The sequence below is a fragment of the Gorilla gorilla genome, chromosome 1 (assembly GCF_029281585.2).
Source record: "Gorilla gorilla gorilla isolate KB3781 chromosome 1, NHGRI_mGorGor1-v2.1_pri, whole genome shotgun sequence".
NCBI lineage: Eukaryota > Metazoa > Chordata > Mammalia > Primates > Hominidae > Gorilla > Gorilla gorilla.
The window spans coordinates 189172020-189193789 of NC_073224.2; the positions used below are offsets into that span (position 1 = coordinate 189172020).

Here is a 21770-nt window from a genome sequence, read left to right on the forward strand (position 1 = left end):
GTTTAATCTTTAGTTTGTTGTTGTTTGTTCCAGAGCATTCAATTCTATCGAAGCCCTTGTCTAGAAAGCAAACCAGATGAACTTCCTTTATGGCCATTTTTTTCTTAGTTTAGAAAGTTTTAAACTGCTAAATATCACTCCAGTTTTATTTTTGAGTAAATGTTATTGCCACTTTTTGTGCCAAAATTTTTGCTATGCAAAATCTGTGGGTTCAGCTACTGGATTCTGAGTACATATTGGATATATCATCCAATTAATAGCATTTGCCATAGGTGAACTGTAGAAACTTCTTCTCCCCTGGAAACATTCCATCTTTGCTGTCACAGATTATACTTTTTATTTAATATATTTTATGACTAGAAATTCAGTATTAAACTGATTTCTCATAAAGTTACTATAATATTTGGGGTTGAACTGTGATCAGAGTAGGATTTTGTTGGTTTTGTTTGCTTTTTTTGAAGGAATGAAACATATGCCTACATGAGAAAATCAGTTGTATCTAGTAATATTCTTCAACTATTTCCTTCCTAACCTTGTTCTTTAGCTTTGAAATCATTGTGGATTTAACATAACTGAAAATTCCTCTTGTATGTCTACTGACCAGAGGAAAACAAAAGAGGGCTCTTTGTGTACTTTCTTATAAGCTTAACACTGAAAGTAGAAGGCACGATGCTAGAAATGGTATATGCAGGCAGTTAAAAGGATCTTTGTTTTGTATGTTTGGTTTTTATAATAAAGTCGAATATATGCAGTCTGTGTATACATCTGACTGTTAAATTGTTAGTCCATCCCTTAACAAAGAAAGGAGGTATCAAATACTATAGTTTAAATAAATTACTATATAAAGCAATATTCTCATGAGATAATGAACTTTTGGTAGGAAATAAATACCCACCTCACTGATACATTTGTTGATACTAAATTCCTTTGACCGGAGATTATTCAAAACAAAAAACTGTACTAATTATCTGCAATCTAAAGAAGTTTTTTTTTTTTTAAGAGAAAGAAGAGCCAGTGTGTGCCTTATAGCTTTTCTTGAAATCAGGTTTTTGTGTGAATCCAAGAGGGTATATGATTTTTAATGTAACCATAAACTCCAAGGGAAAGAAACTTTTTTTTGAATGCTTAAGGCAGTGTGCTGGGCAATTGACATATTTTTCTTCATTTAATACTCACTACAACCTGTAAGAGGTAAATGTTTACATTTTACATATGAGGAAATTCAAAGTTAGAGAGTTTACATAGACTTGCCCAAGTTCACAAGCATAGAAGCAGGTAGTGAAGTCTAGATTGTCTTATTTTAAAAGCCATGCTCTAGCCTCTCTATTACTCTGTCTTCTTCAAGATCAGTCAGTGAGGTATTTCCAGACTTTTAAGATTTTTCCTTTGAGAGCTGGGCGTCGTAGCTCACGCCTATAATTCCAGCACTTTGGGAGGCCGAGGCTGGCAGATCACAAGCGGTCAGGAGTTCAAGACCAGCCTGGCCAACATGGTAAAACCCTGTCTCTACTAAAAATACAACTTGAACCTGGGAGGCCAAGGTTGCAGTGAGCCAAGATTGCACCACTGCACTCCAGCCTAGGTGACAGAGTGAGATGCCATCTTAAAAAAAAACACGAACAGAAAAAGATTTTTATTTTGGGTAAAGAAGGTGAAATCCAATACATGTACATAATGTCTTTCTTCCACAGCTTGGTTTTTTATAGTTATTATTTTAGTCGTAAGCTATTAAAGGCAGATATTATTCTTCCTCATTTTACAGGTAGATAGGATAAGTCATAAAGTGACTTGGCCCAGATGATACAGCCTGATGTTGATGGAGTCAGGAATATAAGCAAGTCTTCTGACTCTTTCTCCAAGGCTTATTTCATGAGACAGTATATTGCTAACACAGCATACTATGTGTAACTTATGCAGTCATAAATGTAAACTATTCATTCAGTCATAAACAGACACTGAGTATGTGTATTTACATGGTCCAGTATATTATTTATTTAACATATTGTCCAGAGCCTCTTTAAAAATTATTTTTGGAGATATTTTTAGGAAGAAATGTTAGTGAATTACTTGTATAATTGGAGAGCTGATGCTATGTTTTCTAAAAGTAAACTTTATAAATTAATAGCATAATTTTAGCCACTCACTAAGTGGATGGTATTTATTAACTCATATTTGTTTTATTACCCAGACAGGTGTACAATTTGTTCATTTGTCCATTGTTTAATTCATTGAGAACACCTAGAGAAAATGTTTATTTTCAAACCTTGACCATTAGGCTTTCAGAATATATAAATGCCCAGGTTTTGTACTTAAAAAATAGCCATTATAGCCAGTTAGTTTCTGTGTATTGCTTTGTCTAATTTCCATTTAAAAAATCTGATTTGATTCACAAATTTATCTCTAAAATAAATGCGGAGTTTTTTTTTTTTTTTTTTTTTTTTTTAAAAAGGAGGTGCCTAAAAATTTTGCCATGGCTTGGACTTAAAAAAATTGAAATAATAAACAAGTGCAGAGTTCCTGTTTAGTTTTCTTTCTGTTCATTGCCTTCCAAGAGCCTGAGTTGTTTGTAGAGGAAAGTTGAGTAAGGATAAAAACACTTATTTGGTTGAAGTTTTATAACTAAAATAGATTTCTACATAGAGCTTCCAAATCGGTGTCATTTTTATATTTATTTATTTTTAAGGTACAGGGGTCTTGCTATGCTGCTTAGGCTGGACTTGAACTCCTCCTGAGCTCAAGCAATCTTTCTGACTCAGCCTCCTGAGTAACTGGGTCTACAGGCACGTGACACCTTGCCCAGTTTCCCATTAGTATCTTTTTTTGTTGTTGTTTGTTTTTTTGGAGACAGGCTCTTGCTCTGTAGCCCAGGCACAATCACAGCCTCCTGCAGCCTCAACTTCCTGGACTGAAGTGATCCTCCCACCTCAGCCCCCTGAGTAGCTGGGACTGTAGGCACTTGCCACCACACCTAGCTAATTTTTGTATTCTTTGTAGAGATGGGGTCTCATGATGTTTCCCAGGAGTTCTAGACTACTGGGTTCAAGCCATCCTCCCACCATGGCCTCACAAAGTGCTAGGATTACAGGCATGAGCCACTACACCTGGCATTCAATCAATATCTTTTTTTAAAAAAGGTATTTATAGATTAGTAAATCTATAATGATTACATGGTTAGATGATTAAATAGAAAAGAATAGCAAGGTCAGATTATAAGATGGTGTTTTTCACAGCTGGGAAATGTTAAAAATACATTTACTCTTTTTTGATTCAATAATTTTGGATGCTTTTGTATTCTTTGGGTCTCATTAAATGTTAGTGAAAACTGATGGGATCATTCATTGACTGGTAAGATCTCTCTCTTCCTCTCATTTTTTTGGATTGCCTTTTTTTTTGAGATGAGGTCTCACTCTGTCACCCAGGCTGAAGTGCAGTGGCGTGATCTCAGCTCACTGCAACCTCTACCTCCCTGACTCAATTGATCCTCCCACATCAGCCTCCTGAGTAGCTGGGACTACAGGCATGTGCCACCAAGCCCGGCTAATTTTTGTATTTTTTGTAGAGATGGGGTTTCGCCCCAGCCATGTTGCTCAGGTTAGTCTTGAACTCCTGAGCACAAGTGATCCTCCTGCCTTGGCCTCCCAAAGTGTTGGGATTACAGGTGTGAGCCACCACACCTGGTCTACCCAAGAAATTTTACCAGAAGGAATTTTATATAGGGAGTCAGTTACACAGATGTGGAGAAGGTTGAAAGATCAGAAAAGGGATACTGAGACGACCTAGATAGAGTGACTGCAGGAGGCAGCTGGACCACCAAGCCCAGGTATGGGTGGTTCTTTCTGCTTGACGAGGAAAGGAGCCCAGGGCAAGAGCAGACTCATAGCTTCAGTGAGAAGGGTAGGGATGTAGAGGTCATGATTCCCATTCCAGGCCAAGAAGCAGCAACTAGAACACATCTACCAGGGAAAGCCCCCTACTGACCACCAGTGGGCACAAAGGAAAGTGATAGAGGAACAAAGGAAAGAGGCTGATGGAGGTTGAGGTTAACAGAACTTTATTTGTAGCTCAGCGGAAGAGCCCTAGGAACTTGGCATCAGACATATGAGAAGGAAGTCCTGTTCAGCTGATAATGGTAGCTTTGGCAGGATGCGGAGAGACTTATGGAAAAGGTGCCGTAAAAAAAAAGCTAGAAACTAACATCAGTGGTTGATGCTAAAACAAAATGAGTGCCACTGTTGGAGTGATATGTCACTGCTAGGGTGATGTTGATAGGATCAGTGTGCAAACTGCAAGAAGATAGGGGTGTGTGTGTGTGTGTTTGTGTGTTTGCTGCCAAAGTTTTTGTTTCTATTACTGGTCATAAGGCCATAGTTGATACTGTGAGTTTCTTCTTTCACTATTTATTCTGTATTCCGTTTTCAGCCAGCACCTCAAATGGTCAGGGTTTTTTTTGTTTTTGTTTTTTGTTGTTGTTGTTGTTGTTGTTTTACCTGGTGAAGCATCTTACACCTTTATTTTTGAAGAGTCAGAATCCTCAGTTTACCTGCTTTTTGATTAGTTGTAAAAAAGAAGTCTCTCCTCCCCTCTTTACTAATCTCTACTAATCTCCTCCCCTCTTTAACTACTAATCTCTAGATAGTGTCTCCTCTTGGTAGAATCTAACAGGAAACCATCTAGCAGAAGAAAATACAGTTTTGCAGAATACTGGCCCCAGCATCACAGAGTAGACTATATAGAAAGGTGGATTTGAAGTCAAAAAACAGTAAGTCAGTGACTAGTTTTTCTTAGGTTTTTCTTCAGTTCTGAGAAGTTATGACAAGCTTTAGATGTGAAATGTCATCGCACAGATCTGTTCATAGATATTTAAGAGCTCACTTTGGATTTCAGCTGTGGCATTCTTTCCTGCCTTTGGACATTTTCTTGGTTCCCATGTTTTTTTGTACAAGATTACTTTCTTTGAATTTAACAACTAGGAGAAAGGGTAGATTTTTGTCTTGGATCAGTGATTACTGGAGTATCTGATCTCTGTTGATTGAAAAACTAACTGTTTTTGAACTTTTTGGAGTATGATTTACAATGAGAAATACTTGGAGTCCCAAACACACATATACATCTATGTAACAGAATAAAAAGTTTTATGGAACAATAGTTGGTCCTGTTAAGTGACACATACTGATAATTTCTATTCTAATCTTTAAAAGACTGATCACAATTCACCAAGTCAACTATGTAATCTATAGTTTGATGAACACTGTTCAAAGCAATATTATGAAGAAAGGAAATTAAATATAAAATAAATATAAATATTTTTCTGCTTAATTGTATGAACAATGGAACATTGTTCTTAAATTCAGGTTGAGAAGAAAGATGTTTTAGAGCTGGTCTTGAGTTCTAGTGGTCGTGGAAGATACATACAATACTGATGTTACAACTGAAACACTCCTATGGTTCTCTCTCTCCCCACTACCTTCTCTCAGAGAGTTAAAAAAAAAAAGAAGTGGCAATACATAAGATAAATTAAGTCAGAGAAAAGTCAAATTTTAAAATAATTATTCCTCTACTGGTTAGTTTGGCAAATATTTGAGTGCCTCCTATGTATAAAATCTTAAGCTCAGGGCAGAGGGTACAGCCATTAAAAACACAAATAAAGCCGGGTGCGGTGGCTCACGCCTGTAATCCCTGCACTTTGGGAGGCCGAGGCAGGCGGATCATGAGGTCAGGAGTTTGAGCCCAGCCTGGCCAATATAGTGAAAGCCCGTGTCTACTAAAAATACAAAAATTAGCCAGGCCTGGTGGCGCACACCTGTAGTCCCAGCTACTCAGGAGGCTGAGGCAGGAGAATCACTTGAACCCAGGAGGTGGAGGCTGCAGTGAGCCAAGATCGTCCCACTGCACTCCAGCCCAGGCAACAGTGTCTCAAAAAAACAAACAAAAAACAAAACATACAAATAAGAGCTTTATTCTTGTGGTACTTATATTCCAGTGGAGACATAGATGTCAAATCATTAATTATACTACTAACTTTATAGTTAATAGTGTGGAATTAGACCTAGTGCCCTGAGTTGAAAAACATTCAATCTGAGATATGAAAGGTTGAGTATAATATGTTAGAAGAAAGATAGAAGTGGATGGGTAATGGAGGAAAGGATATTTTTAGAGGGAATAGCCTGTGTTCCTCTGTGAAATGGGAATGATTAAGGTGAGAGAAGAAATGAAAGACCATGCGCCTGTTAGCGTAGAGGGCTGGAGATAGTGTAGCACAAGAAGATGGAAAGCTAGGTAGGATTCAGATCATACAGGGCCTCATACGCCACTTTTAAGTATGTATCTGAAGAGTAAAGGAGAGTAATTGAAGGGTTGAGAAAGAGAATGATATGAAGACATTTGTGTCTTTAATTTCACTCTAGGGGCATGATGGAATGGAATTCAGTGTTGCAGGAGTACATATAAAGGGATTAGTTAGGAGGCAATTGCATTAGTTCATACAGGAGGTAATTGTGGCTTGGACTAGAGTGGCAGCATCAGAGGGTAAAGATGGATGACTTATACAAAACATACTTAGGAGATATAATTTAAAGGACTGATTAGGTATGTGGGATGAAAGAGAAGAAGAGATCAAGGATAACACCACAGGTTTCTGGATTGAGTTGATACTAGGAGTAATGGCGGAGGGTCAGACTTGAGGAAATACTAATGAACTAAGCTGTGGACATACTGAGTTGGGGGTCTGGGATCTTACTAAGTACCAGATGTTGTGCAAATATAATTATTGTTCCCATTTTACAAACAGGACAGCTATTAAGTGGGTAGAGCCAGGATTTCAATTTACTTTTTAAGAAGGGAGAGATTTGAACATTTTTAAGTGTTACTCAAAAGAATCCAGAAGAGAAAGAGATGTCAAAGATACTGGATATAAAAGGGATAATACCTAGTGTAGAGCTAATGAGGAGATTATTTTAGCCTGGGTACAGTGGCTCATGCCTGTAATCCCAGCACTTTGGGAGTCAGAAGTGAGAGGATCACTTGAGGCCACGAGTTGAAGACTAGCCCAGGCAACATAAACAAGACTCCGTTTCTACAAAAAAATACAAAAATGAGCTGGGGCTTGGTGGCATGCATGTGTAGTCCCAGCTACTTGGGAGGCTGGGGTGGATTGATTGCTGGAGTCCAGGAGTTTGAGGCTGCAATGAGCCAAGATTGTGCCACTGCTGTCCAGCCTGGATAACAGAGAGAGACCCCATCTCAAACAAACAAACAAAAAAAATTGTTTTAGATTTTGAACAGATTAAAAAAATGATATCCCCTCTATTTTATAGGAAGTGAGAAAGAGAGAGTGCGTATGTGGGCTTGTTTGTGGATTTGGTGTTAAGAAGATAAGGGAAATTTCTCTTGATGGCTTTTGTTTTCTTGGCAAAATGGAAAAAGATACCTTTTAACACTGAGATGCGAGATAGGGAGAATTGGGGAGAATTGAGGTTTAAGGACTGTAAAGTTTCAAAATAATCCGTGGAAAGCAGAGTTAATGAGTCAAATAATGATCCAGTGAGTAAATGAGAGTGAGTGAAGAAGACATTGTTCTTAATTTACCGAGTTAAAAATGATGTTTTACCAATATTATAACAACACAAGGTAAAAATCTGATTAAATGCTAAATGATATGATACTGCTAATAAACATAGAAAGGCAAGGATGGGAAGGAGAGTAATGTCAATGGGAAAGATTTTATGGAGGAAGTAGAACTCAAGTTTGGCCTTGACACACATGTAGGTAAACTTACTTGATAGGAAGAACAACACAAGCCAAGTATGGAGAGGGTCCCTAGTAGTATTCTGTAATGATTTAGTTGACAATAATCCTTCTTTTATGTCAACATTTTAGTGAATATGGAGGTGAGACCATACCAGGACCTGCATTTAATCCAGCAAGTCATCCAGCTTCAGCTCCTACTTCCTCTTCTTCTTCAGCGTTTCGACCTGTAATGCCATCCAGGCAGATTGTAGAAAGGCAACCTCGGATGCTGGACTTCAGGGTTGAATACAGAGACAGAAATGTTGATGTGGTACTTGAAGACAGCTGTACTGTTGGTAAGGTTTTTCCTGCCATAAAGCCTTCACAAATAAATAATTAGGTAAACATTCAGGTTATATTTTTTTTATTTCTAGTTGACTACCAGTTCAAGAAGGGAAAAAAAGCAAGTTGAAACTGGTAACTTTCCAATACTGATTATTATGCTTTATTTTTCAGTACTGTGTTGAGATTGAGGTAAGTTTGAGAATAATTTTTTTTGTTCCATGCAAGTAGAATGGTATACAATGCTGTTTTAGGGCTGATGCAAATCAAACATCTAAGAGCTTTAAAAAAATACCCTAATCAAGTACATTGCATATCACACTTTACAACTGAGACTTACTCATTTTTCATAGGATATATCTTGATCCTTTTTGTGCTGCTATAACAATACCTGAGACTGGGTAATTTATAAGGAACAGAAATTTATTTTCTCACATTTCTGGAGGCTAAGAAGTCTAAGATCAAGGCTTAGAAGGTTTGGTGTCTGGTGAAGGCTGCTCACTGTTTACAATATGGCACGTTGATGCTGTATCCGCCTAAGTGGGGAACATTGTGTCCTCACATGACAGAAACCAGAAGGGCAAAAGGGACAGACTCCCTTCATCAAACTCTTTTTATAAGGGCACCTAATCCGATTAACGAAGCTCTCATTGCCTAATCACCTTTTAAAGGACCTGCGTCTTAATACTACCACATAGACAATACCTGAATTTTGGTGGGGATACATTCAAACCATCACACTATGTTTAATGAGAAATCAGACATGAGACATGTTTCCATCACTTTTCTCTCTGCCAGTTGAAAAAATGCTGTTTTTCAAAAGGAGGTGAAAGTATATGCCTGCCATTTCTGGATGGACTTTACCGAGTTACTATAGTTTAACTATGTTGAACTTATATTTGATTCAGATTATCTGATCCATTTTCATTGTAGAACCACATATTAATTTTCTCTTAATGTGGTTTACCTTAAATCTGAATTCTAGATGTTTCTGGAAATTTCCCTTTTTTCCTTTTGGGGAGATCCTTCTAGAATTTTATTTCATTAATTGAGTCTTGGAAAGCAAGGCTGTTAAACTCTTAACAGTTCATTCCCAAACACTACTCAGATTATGTTATTCCTTTTCTTAAAGCCATTCAAAAGCTTTCCATTGATTTTGGGATATAATTCAAATCTTTAACATGGCCTATAAGTCCCTGTTTGATCAAGCCCCTACCTGCATTTCTAGTTTCATCTATCACCACTCTCCTAGTTCACTATGCCTATGCCATAATGGACTTATTTCAGTTTACCAAATAGGTCTGGGCCTTTGTACTTGTTTCTTCTTCTATGTAGATTATTCTTCTAGATAAACCCCTTCACCCTGTACCCATTTGCATGCCTCCAAATATTCTCCTGTAGATTGTTTTTTATTTAAAAAAATTTTGGTAAAAAACACATAATACGAGATTTAGCCTGTCAATATATTTCTAAGTGTACAGCACAAGATTGTTTATGCACATTTTCATCTTACATAACTGAAACTCTGTACCCATTGGATAGCAATTTTCCATTTTCCCCTCCCTCAAACTCCTGGCAACTGCCATTCTATCTTCTGTTTCTGTAAGTTTGACTATAAATACCTCACAGAAGTGGAATAATGCAGTATTTGCCCGCTGTGATGGCTTATTTCACTTAGCATAATGTCCTCAATGCTTATATATGTTGTAGCATATAGCAGAATTTTCTTCTTTTTAAAAACTGAATAATATTCCATTGTGTGTATATATCACATTTTTTTAAGTCATTAACATCATAAATGGACATTTAGGTTGTTTATACCTTTTGGCTATTGTGAATAATGCTGCAATGAACATAAGAATGTGATTTTTTTTTTTTTTTTTTTTTTTTTGAGACAGGGTCTCACACTGTCACCCAGGCTGGAGTGCAGTGGCGTGATCACGGCTCACTGTAGCCTCAAACTCTGGGCTCAAGCAGTCCCCCTGCCTTGGCCTCCTGAGTAGCAGGACTATAGGCGTGTGCCACCATGACTGGCTAATTTTTTTTTTTCTTTGTAGAGAAGGAGTCTCACTTTCTTGCCCAGGCTGGTCTTGAACTCTTGGGCTCAAGTGATCCTCCTGCCTCAGACTCCCAAAGTGTTGGGATTATAGGTGTGAGTCACTGTGCCCAGCCATGGGAGTGTGGATATTTCATAGAAATCCTGTTTTCAATTCTGTTGGCAATATGTTCAAAAGTGGGATTGCTGGATTAGATGGTAGTTTAATTTATGATTTTTTGAGGAACTTCCATACTGTTTCCTATAGCAGCTACACCATTTTACATTCCAACCCCAACTTTGTTAACACTTATTATTTTCTGTTTTTCTTTTCTCTCTTCTTTTCTTTTCTTTCCTTTTTTGTTGTATAGTAGCCATACTAAAAGATGTGAAGTGGTAGCTCATTGTGGTTTTGATTTATATTTGTCTGATTAGTGATGTTGAGTATCTTTTCATATACCTGTTGGCCATTTGTATGTCTTTTTTGGAGAAATGTGTATTCAAGTCCTTTGTCCATTTTTTTAAATGGGTTATTTGATATTGTTGAGTTATAGAAGTTTTTCTGTATTTTGTATTTTAACCCCTTATTAGATATATGGTTCACACATGTTTCCTCTCATTCTGTAGGTTGCCTTTTTACTCTGTTGTTTACTTTTCTGTGCAGAAGCTTTTTAATTTGATAAAGTCCCACTTGTCTATTTTTTCTTTCATTGCCTCTGCTTTTGGAGTCATTTCCAAAAAACCATTGCCAAGATCAGTGTTATAAAGCATTTCCTCTCTGCTTTCTTCTACAAGTTTTATAGTTTCAAGTCTTTTTTTTTTTTTTTTTTTTTTTGAGACAGGGTCTTGCTCTGTCACCCAGGCTGGAGGACAGTAGCAAGGTCTTTGCTCGTATAGTTTCAAGTCTTATGTTTATGTCTTTAATTCACACAATACCATGAGATGATGTTTGTGTATGTTATGAGGTTATGAGGTTCCAAGTTCTTTTGCATGTGGATATCCAGTTTTCCCAGTACCATTTTTTGAAGGAACTATCCTTTCCACATTGTGGGGTCTTGGCACTCTTGTCAAAGATCATTTGACTGTATACCTGTGGGTTTATTTTTGGGATTTCAGTTTTGTTCCATTAGTTGGTGTGTCTGTCTTTATGCCACTAACAAACTGATCTAATTACTCTAGCTTTGTAATATGTTTTGGAGTTAGGAAGTAGGAGGCCTCCAGCTTTGTTCTTCTTTCTCACAATTGTGTTTGGAGTTCCTTGTGGTTACTTGTGATATTTAGGATTATTTCCTTATTTCTGCAAAAAATACCATTGGCCTTTTGATAGAGATTGCATTGAATCTGCAGATCACTTTGGATAGTATGGACATTTTAACAATGTTAAAATTTTCAGTCCATGACCATGGGAAGCTTTTCCAGTGTCTTCTTTAATTTCTTTCAGCAATGTTTTGTAGTTTTTAGTGGACAAGTCTTTTGTCTCTGGATAAGTTTATTCATAAGCATTTTATTCTTTTTGAAGCTATTGTAAATGGGACTGTTTTCTTAATTTCCTTTTCAGATTGTTCAGTGTTAGTATATAGAAATGCAGCTGATTTTTATGTGTTGATTTTGCATCTTATAAAAGATTGATGAATTTTGTATTATTTATTAGTTCTAAGTTTTTTTTTTCTTTGGTAGAATCCTTAGTGTTTTCTACATATAATATCATGTTGTCTGTAAACAAAGATAGTTGTATTTCTTCCTTTCCAATTTGGATGTCTTTTGTTTTTCTTGCTTAATTGTTCTAGCTAGGCTTTCCAGTACTACGTTGAATAGAAGTGGTGAGAAGGTATCCTAGCTTGTTCCTGATGTTAGAAGAAAACCTTTTAGTTCTTAACCCTTGAATATGATGTTAGCTGTGGGACTTTCATATATGGCATTTATTATGTAGAGGTTATTTCCTTTTATTTCTAGTTTGTTCAGTATTATGAAAATATGTTGACTTCTGTCAAAACCTTTTTGTTTATTGAGATGATTGTGTGACATTTATCCTTCTTGCTTTTAATGTGGTGTATCACATTGATTGATTTTCATATGTTGTTGTTGTTGTTTTTGAGATGGAGTCTCACTCTGTCACCCAGGCTGGAGTGCAGTGGTGTGATCTTGGCTCACTGCAACCTCCGCCTCCTAGGTTCAAGTGATTTTCATGCCTCAGCCTCCTCAGTAGCTGTGATTACAGGCACACAGCCACCATGCCTGGCTAATTTTTGTATTTTTAGCAGAGATGGGGTTTTGTCATGTTGGCCAGGCTGTTCTCAAACTCCTGATCTCAAGTGATCCGCCCGCCTCAGCCTCCCAGAGTGCTGGGGTTACAGGCGTGAACCACCGCGCCTGGCCGATTTTTATATGTTAAATAATCCTTTCATCCCAGGGATAAATCTCACTTTGCCATGGTGTGTAATCCTTTTAATGTGCTGTTGAATTTAGTTTCGCTAATATTTTGTTGAGGATCTTTGCATCTGTATTTATCAGGGATATTGGACTGTAGTTTTCTTTTCGTCCGATAGCTTCTTTGGCTTTGGTATTGATGTAATGCTGGCCTCATGAAAGAAGTTAGGAAGTATTCCCTCCTTCAGTTTTTCGGAAGAGTGTGAGAAGGCTTGGCAGTAATTCTTTAAATGTTCGGTAACATACCCTAATGTTACCATCTGCATGTTTCTTTGTTGGGAGGTTTTTGATTACTGATTCACTCTCTATAACAGACTACTTGTATGTCTGTTCAGATTTTCTGTTTCTTCACGATTCAGTCTTGGTAGGTTGTATGTTTCTAGGAATTTATCCATTTCTTCTATGTTATCTAATTTGTTGGCATATGATTTTTCATAGTAGTCTGTTATAATTATTTTTAATTTAATTTTTCTGTTTTTTTCTTACTCTAGATAAAGGTTGATGAACTTGGTTGATCTTTAAAAAAAACACTCAGTATTGTTGATTTTTTTTCCTATTATTTCTGTATATTAAAATATGGTATAAAAAGTAACACCTTAATGGGATGCTTACTATGAATGGAGTGTGCAGTACTGGAAGTTGCTCTCAATGAGTGAGCAGTGAGTGAATGTGAAGACTTAGGACATTACTGTACACTGATGCAGACTTTATAAGCACTGTACTCCTAGGCTACACTAAATTTATTAAAAAATATATTTCTTTAATAACAAATTAACCTTAGCTTACTGTAACTTTTCTAGTTTATAAATTTTAAAACTTTTAAAACTTTTTGAGGATGGGCACAGTAGCTCATGCCAGTAATCCCAGCACTTTGGGAGGCCTAGGTGGGAGGATTGCTGGAGCCCAGGAATTTGAGACCAGCCTGGGTAACATAACGAGACCTTGTCTCTACTTTAAAAAATAAAAATAAAAAAATTTTTGACATTTTTATAACACCTTGCCGAAAACACACATTGTACAGTTGTACAAATGTTTTTTTCTTTATATCCTTTTTCTGTAAGCTTTTTTGTTTTGAAATTTTTTAATTATTATTTTTTAACTTTTAAAACTTTTCTGTTAAAAACTAAGACACGAACACACACATTACCTTGGCCTACACAGGGTCAGGATCATCAATATCACTGTTTTCCACTTCCACATCTTGTCCCACTGGAAGGTTTTCAGAGGCAGTAACAGACATAGAGGTGTCATCTGCTATGGGTAATGATACCTTTAGAATACTTCCTGAAGGACTAGCCTGAGCCTGTTTTACCGTTAACTTAAAAAAAACAAAAAGAAAGTGTATACTTTAAAATAACAATAAAAAGTGTAGTATAGTGAATACATAAACCAGTAACATATGTATTATCATTATCAAATATTATGTACTATATAGGATTCTATGTGCTATACTTTTATATTACTGACAGTGCAGTAGGTTTGTTTATACCAGCATCACCAAAAATTTATGAATAATGTGTTGTGCTACAATGTTACAGTGGCTAAGATGTCACTAGATGATAGGAGTTATTCAGCTCAGGACCACCTTGGTATAATATATGTGGTCATTGTTGATGGAAACATTGTTATGAGGAGCATGACTGTATCTGTGACTTTTCCAGTTTTCCTTCTGTTATTGTTTAGTTTTTGCTTCATTTTATTTTGTTTGGGAAGGACACTTAATATGATTTCAGTCATCTTAAGTTTAAGACTTTTTTATGGAGTAATATGTGCTATATCATAGAATATTCTCTGCACTTGAGAAGAGTGTGTATTCTGCTGTGGTAGAATGGATGGTCAGTATATGTCTGTTAGATCTGTTTGGTTGATAGCATTGTTCAAGTCCTCAGTTTCCATATTGATCATCTGGTCTGGATATTTCTATTCATTATTGAAAATGGGGTGTTGAAATCTCCCACTATAATTATGTTGGTGTCTGTTTTTCCCTTCAGTTTTGTCAGTGTTTGCTTCATATATTTGGGTACTTCAGTATTGGATGCATATATATTTGTGGATATCTTCCTGGTGAATTGGCCATTTTATCATTATATAATGTCTTTCTTTATCTCCTGTGACAGTTTTTTACTTAAACTCTATTTTGTTTGATATAAATATGGCACCCCCTACTTTCTTTTTATTACCATTCCCATGGAGTATCTTTTTTTTTTTCTTTTTGAAGTGATTTTACTTTTATTTACTTCACTTTAAGCCAATCATGAAATTTCACAGTGATTTCTGGGGTGGAGGCAGAAAGAAGGTGGTGGTAAGAATCGTTGAGGCTCTGGCCTAGTTGGCCAAAGAGGTGCAGGCAGGGTAGACCCTCACCGGGGCACCCGGAGGAGTATTGACTGCCCTGGCAGCAGGTAAATGATGTCCTGAGAGTGTGAGAGCTGGTACTCAATGTCCTCTGTGACTTCCATCTTGCACAGTTCAATCAGGCTGTCACCCACAGTGGCCAGTGAGTTGGCAATCAGCTAAGCTGCCTTGGAGTCACCCTTGGCAGAGATGATGACCTCCTGTTCCTGCTGCTCAGCCTTTTCCACCACAATTCTGGCCCTGTCTGCTTCCTGCTGAGCCATGTGTTTGGCTTCCACCACTTCTGTGACTCCTCCTGAAGGTAAGATGCATCAAGGACACGTTATCCAGGATAAACCCAAAGGTGGCTGCTCACTCCGTAAGTCCATCACTCACCTGTGTGGAGACCAGCTCTCTCGGGGTGATTTGTTCTCCAGCATCAGAGCAAGTCACCACTGACTTGAGGATTTCTGTGATGATAGGTGGCAGCACATGCTCATCATAGTCCTCTCTGATACTGATGAAGATGTGAGGAAGCTGGCTAGAGACAGGCTGGAAGAGGATGTGCAGTTACACTGACATTCTGTAAATTTTTGCTACCCGTGATGATTGGCATGTTGTGTGGTCAAGAGTGAAAGTCAAAGATCACTGGTTTCCGTACCCAGGGGATGAGAAAGTGAGTCCCTGTCTCTACCAGTGTTGTGTGTGCTCCATGGGATCGGTCAAAGATGATAGCTCTGTACCCAGCATCCACATTATATGAGGCAGAGTTCACCACGCTTTCTGCTATGGCTAAGGCCAGGTCAAACTTGGTGATGGACTAAAACCCTTTGGCAGCTATATTTCCTTCTGCTGGACCCTCTCACACCTGCTTCCACTCTGACCTCCACATGAATTCCCCAGCTATACATTGGGGTATCTTTTTGTATCTTTTCATTTTCAGACTTTGCATGTCCATAAATCTAAAGTGAGTCTATTGTAATCAGCATATAATTGGGTCTTGTTTTTATATCCATTCACCTACTTTATGTCTTTTGGTTGGGAAGTTTAATCCATTTAAATTTAAAGCAATTACTGATAGGAAAGGACTTACTGTCAACATTTTCTTATATGTTTTCTGTCTTATAGATCCCCCTACACTTCCTCTTTTACTTCCTCTGTGTGTGTGTCTGTCTGTCTGTCTGTCTGTCTGTCTGTGCATGCGTGCTTGTAGTGATATGCTTTCATTCCTTTTTTTTTCTTTTTCTTTTTTTAAGAGACAGGCTCTCACTAAGCGGCCCAGGCTGGTCTTGAATTCCCTGGTTCAAGTGATCCTTCTGCCTCAGCCTCCTGAGTAGCTGGGATGACAGGTGTGCACCACTGCACCCAGCTCTTTTCTAATTTTTTAAAAATGTATTATCTATGGTTTCCGTAAGACATCTTATAGTTATATGAATCTATTTTAAGCTGGTAACAGTCTAACTTCAGTCACATACAAATACTCTTTTACTTCCCTCCACCCCCAAACGTTTTTTTGTTATTGGTGTCACAAATTATATTTTTTAAAACTTTGTATTCATTTACATATTTTATAGAGTATTTTATATATAATTTTATATATTTATCTCATATCTAAATATATATTTAGATATCAATATATACAGGGAGATTGATATTATCTTCCCACCTGCTAACACAGTATCAGTTCTGCAGCCCATGGATCATGGAGTAATTTCAAATTTCAAGTCTTGTTATTCAAGAAATACATTTCATAAGGCTGTAGCTGCCATATGTAGTGATTCTTCTGATGGATTTTGGCAAAGTACATTGAAAACCATCTGGAAAGGACTCACCATTCTAAGATGCCATGAAGAACACTCATGATTCATGGGAGGAGGTCAAGATATCAACATTAATAGGAGTTTAGAAGAAGCTGATTTCAACCTTCATGGATGACTTTGAGGAGTTCAGGACTTTAGTGGAGGAAGTAACTGCAGATCTGGTAGAAATAGCAAAAGAATTAGAAGAGGAGCCTGAAGGCGTGACTGAATTGCTGCAGTCTCATAAAACTTGGATGGAAGAGCAAACAAAATGGTTTCTTGAGATGTAATCTACTGCTGATGAAGACGCTATGCATAAACATGGTTGAAATGACAAAAAAAGGATTTAGAATGTGACATAAACTTAATTGATAAAACAGTGGCAGGGTTTGAGAGAATTGACTCCAACTGTAAAAGAAATTCTAGTATGGGTAAAATACTATCAAACAGCATCATATGTTACAGCAAAACTTTTCATGAAAGGAAGTTAATCGATGCAGCAAGCTGTATTGTGTGTGTGTGTGTGTGTGTGTGTGTGTGTGTGTGTGTGTGTGTTTTGTTTTTTTAAGGGATGGTCTTGCTCTGTCACTCAGGCTGAAGTGCAGTGGCACACTCTTAGTTTACTGTGGCCTTGGACTCCTGGGCACAAGCAAATTTTCTACTGTCTCTGCCAGCCCTGAGATAGCAAGACCAACCCCTCCCCTTCCTCCTTCTCTTCAGTTTGTTCAACATGAAGACAGTGAGGAAGATGATCCACTTTCACTTAATGAATAGTAAATATATTTTGGATTTCTTAATAACATTTTCTTTTCTCTAGTTTATTGTGGGAAATGTATATATAATGCACATAATGTACAAAAGATTTGTTAATCAATGGTTTATGTTATCAGTAAGGTTTCTGGTCAACAGTAGGCTATTAGTAAGTTTTTGGAGAGTCAAAAGCTATACCTAGATTTTTGACTGTGTGGAACGGTTGGTACCCTAACCTCCCCACCCCCAGTATTCAAGAGTCAATTATATGTAAATATTAAGTTTATACCCTTGGAACCACCACCACCCAGATCCAGATAGAGAATATTTGTTGCACGTTAGAAGCCTCTCTCATTCCTCCTACTAGCGATTTAATCTCCCCTCTGAAACCACTGTTTTGACCTTTGTCACCTTGGATTGCATTTGTGTATTTTGACCTTCGTATAATTGAAATCATACATTGTATACTGTGTTTAACTTCTTTCACTCAATATTATGTCTTTGAGATTCAGTAATTCATTCATTCTAATTGCTATGTAGAATGCTATTGTATGAAAATACCATAAATTACCCATTCTACTGGTGATAGATATTTGGGTTCTTTCTAGTGTTACCAAGCTGCTGTGAACATTCCTGTACATGTTTTTGGCGTACATAAACATTCTTCTTTTGACCTTCAAGTGGAGCTGCCGAATCATAGCGTGAAGATATATGTTTGTTTAGAGTTAGCAGGTGTAGCAAAACATTTTTATAAAATGGTCGAACCAATTTACTTCCACCAGTAGAACAGGGTTCCAGTTACTCCCTATCCTTGCCATCACTTAATCTGGTTAATCTTTTCAATTTTAGCCATATTCCTGATCCTTTCTGAATTTCCTTTTTTTTTTTTTCTTAAAATGAATTCAGGTTCCAAAGTTCATTTTGAATTTAGGCCTCATAACAGGCTGGAAATCTTTTTTCTAACTTGGTAGCCATCTGCATTCTTATTTCAGATTGATTGTCCAAACTTATCAAATTTTCTTAGCTGCATTGAGGATACCTCTGGTATAGTTTACCGTATCTGTGTTTTTTCATTTTTTTCCAGTTTAAGGTCCCCTTGAAAAAATATTTTTATAGTGTTGACTTAGGAAATATATAATAATGAAATGCAGTTACAAATTCACTATGGCATTTTTGAATTCATGTGACTTAAAATGATTTTTTTCTCTTAAGTGACAGAGTCTTGCTGTGTCACCCAGGTTGGAATGCAGTGATATGACCATAGCTCACTGTTGAGCTTGAACTCCTAGGCTCAAGTGATCCTCCCACCCACCTCAGCTTCCCGAGTGCTGGGACTACAGGCGCACGCCACCATGTTTGGCAAATTTTTTTTTTTTTTCACTTTTTGAAGAAATGGGGTCTCATTTTGTTGCCCAGGCTGTTCTTGAACTCCTGGCCTCATGTGATTCTCCTGCCTTGGCCTCCTAAAGCACTGGGATTACAGGTGTGAGCCAACTTGACAGCCTATATTATTTATTTTATTTTTTATTATTATAATTTTTATAGATGGAGTCTCACTATGTGCCCAGACTGGTCTTGAACTCTTGGGCTCAAGCAATCCTCCCACCTCAGTCTCCCAAAGTGCTAGGATTACAGGTATGAGCTACTTACACTGGCTGATTCTGTATTTCTTTTTTTTAAATCACCAAACCTCCTCTGTTGACATTTTAAAAGTAATGTTATTTATCTTTACAATATTAGTTGGTCAGAATTGATGATGCTTCTTGTTTGTATGGATTTTTAGTAGTATTGCTAAGGCATCTCGGGTTTATTAGTTGGGAACCACTGAAAGGGATATGATTTAGCCTTTACTTTCTTAGTTTAATGACAAATATTTGTATTATCCAAGGGGGCAAATTCAGTGCCACATCACACTTTTTCTTTTAAATCTTAAAATTACCTCAGATTTTTTTTTTGTTTTAAGAAAACTGGAATGCAATTATATATTAAATAAATTTTAACTGCCATCTTGTTGCATGTGTCTGATTCATGTGAGTGAATAGTGTATCACTTCAAAGAAACCTTGTTCTTTTTTTTGATGGACTATTAAGTATTTTTTCAACTAAAAAAATCCTCTGCTTATTTCGAGTGTGGTGATCAGAAATGGCTGGCTTCTCTGGATTATATATGTTAATGTTACACTAAATATATTAGAGAGAAAGCATATAACATGATTCTCTGCCTGCCATATGATTCATAATAAGGTAAAACTATAATCCAGGACAAATAAAACTGGAAGAGCTAGAAGCAGGAGTAGATACATATTGGTTTAAAATTCATTTTGAGTCCAGTTGTATTTATAATGTGTCTATAGCTGTCTTAATTGTATTTGTTTTCAAACCGAATGACAGCTTGGCTGTTCCTACTCTATCATACTTGAGCATAAGTTAGCTTTCACAGTGGATGATAAAGCCAAAAGTTTACGAAAAGTGATCCCTGGAAGTTCTTTCATATACTTCTGTGATAAAGCTTTAAAATATTTCCAGTCATATTCTTCATAGTTATGGACATACTATAAACACAGTTTGACTCAAAATGAATTTTAAATCAGATATTGTTATTATATGATATCTACCTGCTCCTGCTTCTTCTAGCTGTTCCAGTTTTATTTGTTCTGGATTATAGTTATTGCCTTATGAGTATTATGGCAGGCAGAGAATCATGTTATATACTTTCTCTGTTTTCCCTGTTGGCATGTTTGTATGTGTAACTAGGGAAGGCATACTTAAGGATAATACTTAGACTTGATAGAATTTTGTTCTGACTTCACTGCATTTAGTCAATAAAGTTTTGTGAATTCTATCACATTATGACTGAATCTGTCCTTTATTTTTCATCCCCCTTTGTTACAGTTCAAGGATTTCTTTGATTAATTAAGATAATTCCCCTGATTTCCATATGTTCGTTTCTTTCTTCCTTTAGTCCATCTTTTCTATATAGTTGCCCTGTGGTGATTTTTCTAAAACACGCATCTCCTCATGTGCCTTTCAGTGGCTCTGTATTTCCTCTATTCTGTTTGATAAACCTTTTCTTGCTTTAGCTTTCTAGAAAACTCCTACACAGCTTCCAAGATCCCATGTAAATATTTCCTCTTCTATGAAGCCTTTCCTAACCTTTCTGGACATATAGTTAAGTTGAATCATCCGCTATGATCCCATAAAATTTTGTATATGCTTTAAACATGGATTTTAACACATCTTACCCTTTGTGTTTCAGATTTTCCTTATGAATGTTAACTCCTCACACTTAGAGAGCAGGTCTTATTCCTCTCTAGATTCTTTATTCTAGCACAGTGTTTGGCACAGAGTAGTGCTTGTTGAGGAAACAAATGGCTCAATAAATGAATATATGAATATATGTGTATATATTAATTCATCCATCATAGGAAATTTTAAAAATGTACACTCACTAAAGTTTATGTGACCAGCAAGGGAATTATTACAGATATAACTCATTTCAGTGTTACTGAAATTATATAAATAATATTTTTTCTGTAGCTGTATACATATTAATAATACAATGCAAAGAGATGCTCAATCAGATTATGCACCTTTTCCACGTTATTACCAGGAAGATGCAACAAGGTTTGAAAGCGAGCCCAAAGGCAGCTAAGAACTTTGTATCACAGTGACACCTAGTGGTAATTTCACTGGGTTGTTAATGTTTTTAGGGTCCTTATTGCAGTTTCATTTCAATACCCAAAACCTTCTGAATTCTGTTTTCTTATCTTGAATAAATTTAAAGAATTATTTTAAAGCATTTGTCCTCCTATAAAATGGTGTCTGATGTGAAGTATTGTGATCTCTTTGAGGGTAGGGATTATTGTATATTGTTAGATCTCTAAGATCTAGCAATGGATTTAACCTAACATGCAGCTATTTGTTTAATAAAGTTTGTTAAATCAGTGCTGTTAACAAACCTAATTTACTGGAGCCTAGTAGGCATAGCTTTAATTTTATTTTTGAGATATAGCAGAAAAATAGGTCTGTTATTATTTGAACCATTTATCTTATTTTTTCTCTTTTTGATCTTTCTTAAAGCTACTTTTACTATATTGGATACTATTTTAGTTTTTAAGAAATCAGGTTGAATATGGAAAGATTTAAAACATTTAGCAAGTGCATTTTCAGTCTGAAAAAGTAGTTCAGGTTATTTCAAACCAGGTTTTGTCCTGAATCTATAAATTCAGATTCTGATCTTGACTCTGTGACTCTTATTAGCTGTATAGTGTTTGGCAAATGCCTTATCCCTCCCCCACATGCCTCAGCCATGCTTTATGAATAATAAATACTAGTTAAATGTTCTTCTGTTATTAGTAC

The 21770-nt window shown here is 36.6% G+C and overlaps 1 protein-coding gene and 1 pseudogene across 2 annotated transcripts in view; one reads left to right on the forward strand and one right to left on the reverse strand.

The window, feature by feature from the left end:
* The window catches only part of FAF1 (Fas associated factor 1), a 511731-nt gene that overhangs the window by 158812 nt on the left and 331149 nt on the right, over positions 1 to 21770 (forward strand). For both annotated transcript variants that reach the window (XM_019018242.3, XM_055348410.2), the window contains exon 4: positions 7876 to 8081. In XM_019018242.3, coding sequence (XP_018873787.1) covers positions 7876 to 8081 — 206 coding nt within the window. The remainder of the gene's footprint in view (positions 1 to 7875; positions 8082 to 21770) is intronic.
* On the reverse strand, positions 14890 to 18110 carry LOC109028184 (prohibitin 1-like; annotated as a pseudogene).